Source organism: Myotis nattereri (genome assembly GCF_964212035.1).
Source record: "Myotis nattereri genome assembly, chromosome: 12".
Classification (NCBI taxonomy): domain Eukaryota; kingdom Metazoa; phylum Chordata; class Mammalia; order Chiroptera; family Vespertilionidae; genus Myotis; species Myotis nattereri.
Window position 1 is genome coordinate 26594599 of NC_138087.1, and position 8426 is coordinate 26603024.

At 35.1% G+C, this 8426-nt stretch overlaps 1 protein-coding gene across 2 annotated transcripts in view; it reads left to right on the forward strand.

Moving 5' to 3' along the window:
• FREM1 (FRAS1 related extracellular matrix 1) overlaps positions 1–8098 on the forward strand; it is a gene marked incomplete at both ends in the record, with an annotated part of 120585 nt that extends 112487 nt beyond the window's left edge. For both annotated transcript variants that reach the window (XM_081103710.1, XM_081103711.1), the window contains 2 exons: positions 5093–5178; positions 7899–8098. In XM_081103710.1, the coding sequence (XP_080959836.1) occupies positions 5093–5178; positions 7899–8098 (286 nt within the window). The remainder of the gene's footprint in view (positions 1–5092; positions 5179–7898) is intronic.
• Between the last annotated feature and the right edge of the window lie 328 nt (positions 8099–8426).

Below are 8426 nucleotides of genomic sequence, written 5' to 3' on the forward strand. Positions count from 1 at the left end.
ACTGATTTTAACTTTAACTTTGTAATGGGCTAATCTAAGTCAGGTTTTCAAAATTATATGTTAATCATTTTGTACCACAGCAAAGACATATTAAGGTTTTTTTAAAAAATTAAATTATGAATACTAAGTTTTCTTTGGGTTAGAATCAAAACAACCTCTTGGAGCAAACCTAAGGAAGATACAATCAAGTTCTGAGTTTATAGGTTCATTCATTCAATAATTATTTATTTGGACACTTACTGTAGACCAGATCACACCTTTAAGTATTATCCCCCAGTATTGACCCCACAACCCAATAACTAAATTATTCCTCATTCATGTATGAGCTTCAGAGATATAGACACCATAACTCTTCATGTGGCAACTCCTTACACCCTGCATTTTACATCAGTAAAGTTGTCATACAGTCTTGATAATTTCCTCCCACATAACTCTTCCCAGAAAGCTCCTTTAAGAATGTAAAAGTCACTGAATATAAATGACAGAATTCATCTTTCATTGAGTTGATGTTTTACTATAGATTGAATTAAAAAGTTCTCTGAACCTAAATGTAACCATAGGGCTTACAAGCAATATGTGTTGCTTGCATATACAAAAATATTAATGATATTTAAAAACAATATAAATAGGTAGATATTTTGTTCTGCAATAAACTATTATAAAATCTATTATAATGATGTAAAATTCCTATCTCTCCTATTAATTCAAGGAGATTAGTGATATATCTAGCAAATCAAACACAAAATAAGCAGTGTCAGAACTAATTTGTTCATGTTTTGAGGTTATTTTAATAAACTCTGGTCTCAGAATTGTTTTCAGCTGTAGGACTGTTCCTTATTTTTAGATGTAAAATTCAGAAGCTTTCAGAACAAGAAAAAGCTTTTAGGGGCAAGTAGAGTTTCTATTTTTATAAAGTGACTATATAAATATCAGTTATGTAAATATTTTTTTTTGAATTACACATTATCTATTCACCGTATTGGTCCAGAATTAAAACACCTATCAAATATCATTTCTCATAGTTTTCCAGGATGTATAAGAGAGGCAAAGAAGATATATATGGTTTACAGTTTTTAAAATATTATAAAAAACTTCTGATTTGAAAATTTTAATTGAAAGAATGGGTATGAATGTTTGATCTGATTTTATTGGTATGGTACTTTAATATGCATTTTATTTCAGAAGGACAAGAATGATTACCCCAAGAATAGTTAATACTAGTTACAGGCATTTCAGAAAGTGTCTAGCTGCAGATAAAAAGCAAACTAAGAGAAAAATGAAAAATCTCCAAATCCCTTTGGATTAGTCATTCTAAGAGGAACATTTTTGGAAGCAAGGGCACCTCCTCAGTACAATTTTTCTCTGAACCCCAATTTCTCCCTTACCATTCAACATGTTTTCACTCGCTGTGGGCCTCCCTGCTTTCCTTCCCCCATTCCTTTTCAGGTTCATTTTCTTCATTTTTTTTCTCCAACCCATATGGCTTGAAAAATGGCATTCCTCTGGGAATTATCAACTCTTTCTGCAATGTAAAATTATAATTTCAACATTTTATAACCTCGTGTTTTCTTTCTTATAAAATATGTTTATGAGATGGTTTTAAATTCTATAATTAGAATTAATAAGCACCTAGTATGTCTTTGAGTTGGTCTCAGGGACCATTATTCAATTTTGAGCTATGTTTCCCCTGGCTGCCTTGCTACTTGGAGGTCCTTTACAACGGGTCCTTTACAGCACCCATGCTTCAAGAAGAACAGCCAATTTTACTTTATCCCTTGTCCCTAATCAGATCACTAGCTCAAGTCAATCTTTATCTCCAATCTCCTTTCCTCCCCATTGATGTTTTATTATTTTTCTAACCCAGAGGAGCCAGACTGCTAGATTGGGTATTTCTTGAATTTACATATTGTAATCTCATCTGCTCATTTCCTTAGGTAGTCATTGTACATTTGATAATTCTATTATTATAGATCATTATCTTTCAACCCATCTTGTTTTTCCACAGGAGTGTCTGGAACCCCTGCTGACATAGTCGTAAAGAGTTACTCTGAAATATGTCTATGCTTAATCAAAAAGTATCAAAAAAGTAGATATGTGTTTCTAGAAAAATTAAGGTTTCTGTTTTAAATACTCCACTTTGAATGATTCAAAATTTCAAAGCCGTCAAAAGATTTATTTGCATGTAGATCTCTGTATTTTATTTTTGTTTCTCTCTGTATACGTAGTTATCTATCTCATATCTATCATACTTTCTGTATGTAAGCATCAAAGGAATGATATTTTTATAAAATAATCAACATTCAAATGCCTAACTATTTTTTTTACGAATAACTATGGTCTCACATTTTATCTATCCTAAACACAGCTATTTTCTCATCTTGATCTTTTAGGACTTTTTGCTTCTCAGCTATTTTCTCATCTTGATCTTTTAAGACTTTTTGCTTCTCAAGAGTCAAAAAGGGAATGAAACTTGCACTTGACCAGCTAAAATGGATTTTATAGGCTCTTTTAAAGATAATTTCAAGAATCTTAAAGCAGGAGGAGGTGCTAAATACAACTTGTTGCTTCCTGATGGTGAAGATGAGGCTGAAGTTACATCTATAAGGGAGTTAGGGTCAGAGGAGAAAGTGGAAGCCAGGCCTCCCATACTCTGTCCAATATACCATGTAGCCTGAGGAAGTCCCTCAAGCCTTCCTTCAGCCTATATTTAGCACACATTTAATGTTCTGTGTCCTAACTCTCATCACATTAGAATTACCACATTGGATGTGAGGGGTCTGGGAAAAGGTGTGCTTTCATATCAGCTGAACTGTCAGACAGGAGCTGACAGTAAATAATGAAATCAGAGAGAAGTCACAAAACCCAAATCCAGATACCTAAGGCCATTCAGAAAAGGAGTAAAGAGCCTTACGCAGGGGTCCTCAAACTTTTTAAACAGGGGGCCAGTTCACTGTCCCTCAGACCGTTGGAGGGCCGGACTATAGTTTAAAAAAAAAACAACTATGAACAAATTCCTATGCACACTGCACATATCTTATTTTGAAGTAAAAAAACAAAACGGGAACAAATACAATATTTGTATTTGCGTGTGGCCAGTGGGCCGTAGTTTGAGGACCCCTGGCCTTACGTATCTCAGAAGGCCTAGAAGTACCACTGCATTATAGAACAGTAAAGGACTGGTATTGGTGGGGGGAAAGCCTTAAGAAATGGCTTAATTATGTTCACTATATGTAATCTGGAAAAACAAAGAAATGGATCTGAAGTTTGGAAAGATATAGGCAAATTGAATAAAATTCAATTCAACTATTTTCTGTTGCCACACTTGTTTTTTACTTTTTAATATATCAGTTGATATTAACCAGGCAAGAAGATCATGGTTACTTCGTTTCTTGTTGGAAACTTTCTGTTCTAAAAAAAGAAGAAAATAATTACCTATTAGCTTTTTACTTGAAGCATCTTAAAAGAGCTCTTAGTGAGCACTGCTGGGGAATTATACACAATCAAATATTGCTTATAGGAATAATTCAGCTAGCTGCAAAAATAATTCACAAAGAATTGTGCCAGTTAGAATGTCTATCATCAAAAAGATGAGATAAGTTCTGGCAAGGATATGGAGAAAAGGAAACCCTTGTGCACTTTTGGTAGAATTGTAAATTAGTGCAGCGGCTGTGGAAAACAGTATGGAGGTTCCTCAAAAAATTAAAAATAGAACTACCATATGATTAGGCAATTCGACTTCTGGGAATATATCTTAAGGAGATGGAAACACTATATTGAAGAGATATCTGCACCCTCATGCTCATAGCAGCAATGTTTGTAATAACCAAGACATGAAAACAATCTAAGTGTTCATGACCAGATGAATGAATAAAGAAGTTGTGATATATATATATAATGAAATAGTACGTGTGTGTATGTGTGTGTGTGTGTGTATGTGTGTGTGTGTGTGTGTGTATATATATATATATATATATATATATATATATATATATATATATAAAATGAAATAGTATTCAGCCATAAAAAAGGACATCTTGCCATTTGTTTCACATGCATGAATCTTGAGGGCATTAAGTGAGACAGAGAAAGACAAGTATTGTATGATCTCACTTATATGTAGACTCTAAACAACAACAAAAAAAAATCATAGAAAAAGTGACCAGATTTGTGGCTACCAGAGGTGGGGGATGTGGGGTGGGGAAATTGGATAAAGATAGTCAAAATGTACAAAGTTCCATTTATAAGATAAAAAGTACTTGGAAATGTAATGTACAACATGATGACTGTAGTTAACACTGCTGTATGGTATAACCAAAAGTTATTAAGAATTCTTATCTCAAGGAAAAAAACTTTTCTCTCCTGGTATCTACAGGAAATGATGATGTTAGCATATTGTGGTAATCATTTCATAATATATGTAATTCAAGTCATTTGCCATACACCTTAAACTTATAAAAAAAAGAATAATATTTTATAGGAAGGTATATATCTATATATATAGATATAGACATAGATATATAGATATAGATATATTTATATTTAAGAACAGGTGCTTTAACTTCTACACAACATCAAAAGGTTTGACAGTGAGACCTGCTCATTTCACTGGGTATGATAAAACAACCACAATTATTGGGATATTTAACTAAACACACCAAGTTCAAAATGTAGGCCTCAAAGTCATTTTATTTGAATTGTCTGGGTTACCTTACTGATCACATTAACTGTATAATTGCCAAATTTACTAGTATGCCAGATAAATTTCCTATGAAAGGAGTAAGTTTTGGCATTGAGTAATTAATCTTTATAAGTAGGGTGACTTTCTACTTAAGATATAGAAAGACCTATTGAATTTGTGGTTTAAAGCCCAGATATTATCATAAAATGTCACTTTCTTGCTAGTCACTTATCGCACCCTGGAGGCGCTCATTAAATTTTAAAAAAGGTGTAGTATTAAAAACTTGGAAAGTTTTTTCTGCATATGTATATTTTTCTGTTTAATCTGGGTTTGATTTCTGCTATGCAGATCATATCAACAAAAATGCTGAACTCCTTGTCATTGACGCTCTCATTTTCATTCATTTGCATGTAGTCACCTGGGCAGCCTGGTGACTGTCCTGTCCAGGCAGCATATGCGGTGGCTCTGGGACTTCAGTGGAAGAAAGCCCTTCTGGATAGGCAAGTATTTGCGCGGCACTGAGCAGGGAGACAAGAACGCGAGGAGACTGTCTCTCTTCTATGGGCCAAATGGTTGTGATTTATAATCTTTAAAAACTCATCTTTTTAAAAATTTCTTTATTGTTTAAGGTATTACATATAGTAGTACATACGTCTCATTTTCCCCCCATTGACCTCTCCCCGGCCACCCCCACCCCCCAGCAATGCCCTCACCCCCCCGGTGTCTGTGTCCATTGGTTATGCTCATAGGCATGCACACAGTCCTTTGGTGGATCTCTCTCCCCCTCCCCCCGCCCTTCCCTCTGAAGTTTGACAGTCTGTTTGATGCTTCTCTGTCTCTTGATCTATTTTTGTTTATCAGTTTAGTAAAAACTCACCTTAATTACACAAAACTTTCATTTTCAGACACATCTCAAAGAAAAAATAAGGGATGTGGGTCTATTTATAGATAAGTGAATTCAACAGGTGGTATTTCTAAAAGTAAAAAAAAAAAAAAAAAAAAAAAAAAAAAAAAAATAGCCGAAACCGGTTTGGCTCGGTGGATAGAGCGTCGGCCTGCGGACTGAAAGGTCCCAGGTTCGATTCCGGTCAAGGGCATGTACCTGGGTTGCGGGCACATCCCCAGTGGGAGATGTGCAGGAGGCAGCTGATCGATGTTTCTCTCTCATCGATGTTTCTAACTCTCTATCTCTCTCCCTTCCTCTCTGTAAAAAATCAATAAAATATATTTAAAAAAAAAAAAATAGAAAGAGCTATAAATAGGGGATGATTAAATAAATTATAGTATAGTCATGTGAAGGAATATTTAATATTTAGTGCTTTGTGGAAGCATTAAATATTAATGACATGACAAAATGTCTCATGCTTATTAATACTCAATAAATATATATTGGATGAACATTATACATAAAGTATTTGTGGCAAGGTACTTAGTAAAAAGGCAGAGTGTACAAACATGAAACATGAAATAATTTAAAATAAAAAAGAAATTTATATACATGAACTATATATATTTATATACATGTAACATATACATATATTAAAAGAAACATGTCAGAAAATTAGAAATGTTTAGCCTGCAGTTGAGAATTATAGGTGATTTTAATGTTATCCTTGTTTTCTGAATTTTTAATATTTCCTACATTTTAAACAATAATACAAATCCTTTCAAGCCCCTTAAGAACTAGAATTCTCAGGGCCCCTCAAAGTCAGTGTTCTCACCATCTCTCTTGAAAGGTGGTGTGTTTCAGGAAGACACTAATAAACCATTCTTGGCTTCTCAAGATCTCTTTACCCCTCAGGGAGTCTCTAAATTTAAAATTATCTGAAAGTATTAAGTTAAAGCTGAAGGATGAGTTTTCTTTACATCCACAGCTAATCTCAAGGCTCTGTCCCCACAAAGTTCTAGGCATAGTGTGACCTGGTCAATAATTCAAGGAAACAATCTAGAACAAGATAGGTTATTCCTAACTACAAGTACTTCATTTTATTCTACCCCAAAATATTGACTGAGAATCGGTTGAGAGAAGATTGTATGCTATGTAACTAAGATTGTTTTCACGGTCACGTGATTTTGCGATTCAGATCATGCTATTGAAGGGGATCCTTTTCTCATTTTCTTCTTTTTTATTTCTCTTATAAAAGAAAATGAGGGGGAGGAGCACTTCTTTAAGAGAAATTCCAAGAGCTTTGCAACATTAAAGTGTAATTTCCAAAAATTGCCAGTGGGAATAAAGAGACAAGTTGAGAAAAGCTGCTTTTTGTTGAAATTGTCACAGATGGAAAAAGTCTTAAGCTTTAGACTAAAAATAAGACTGAGTAAGCTAGTTTCACATAGGAAAATCAGGACATTTAAATAATGAGGAACAAGAACAATAGACAAGAGTGTATCTGTGTCCCTGTGATAGAAGTTCTGCCTATAGGATAAGATAAATAATAATTGCCATTTAGTAAACACATATATTTCATGTGCTTAACATGCATGATCTTATTTCACCCACAAAACGGCCTTAGATATACTATTTTTAAAAAATACTTTTTATTGATTTTTAGTGAGAGAGAGAGAGAGAGAGACATCATCAATCAGTGCCCTCCCATTGCCTACCAGGAATTGAACCCACAATCTGGGCATATTCCCTGACTGGGAATTGAACCAGAAACCTTTTGATGCACAGGACAATGTTCAACCAACTGAGCCATACGGACAGGGCAATATGCTATTTTTATTCCAATTTGTAAATGGGAAAACTAAAACTTAGAGGGGTTGAGTAACCTTCCCGAAGATGTTCAATGCATACATGCTGAAGCTAGGTTTATATATTTTTATTGATTTCAGAGAGGAAGGGAGAGGGAGAGAGAGATAGAAACATCAATGATGAGAGAGAATCCTTGATTGGCTGCCTCCTGCATGCCCCACACTGGGGATTGAGCCCACAACCCAGGCATGTGCCCTGATGGGGAATTGAACTGTGACCTCCTGGTTCATAGGTCAATGCTCCACCACTGAGCCACACTGGCCATGCTGGAGCGAGGATTAAAACTCCGATCTGCCAAACCCCAAAGCCTTAAGTGCTTAGTTGTGCTGTGTAGGATCCCCAGATCCAATCCCATGTTTTAGAACATCATGTTTGCATGTGGCTATTGAGATTAGAATAGACTGATATGATATCCAAGTATAAATGTAATAAAATCGTTTGGCACATTGTTTTGGTTCACATTAGGTTTGAATAACAAAGTACATGCTGGCCACTGGGAGTGGATTGGCGGTGAGCCTGTCACCTTCACCAACTGGAGCAGGGGTCCCCCTCGACGTTCAAAGCCTGGCAAGAACTGTGTTTTGGTTCAAAGACAAGGAAAATGGCAAACCAAGGACTGTAGGAAGGGCAAAGCTCACAATTACGTGTGCTCCAGGAAACTCTGAATGTAACTGGCCTTCCAGGTACCCAATGGGATTTCTCACCTATTTATTTACAAGATTTATGCATATTGCTCAATAGAAAACAAGGTGTCATGACTAACTTGCTACATTTTTTTTGTCATAGTGTATGATTCATTTTATTTAGTAAAAAAAAAGGGGGGGACATAAATGAATACCTTCAGGAAGACTGATAAATGAATATTTCTTACAGGAAGAGATACAATTCTTACATCTCAGTACTTTTCAAAATAAATGCCTGATGTATTATTTGGAACAAGATTTGCTCATTCTAGGAGACCACCACTCCAACCCCATTCGGTATCTCAGTCAG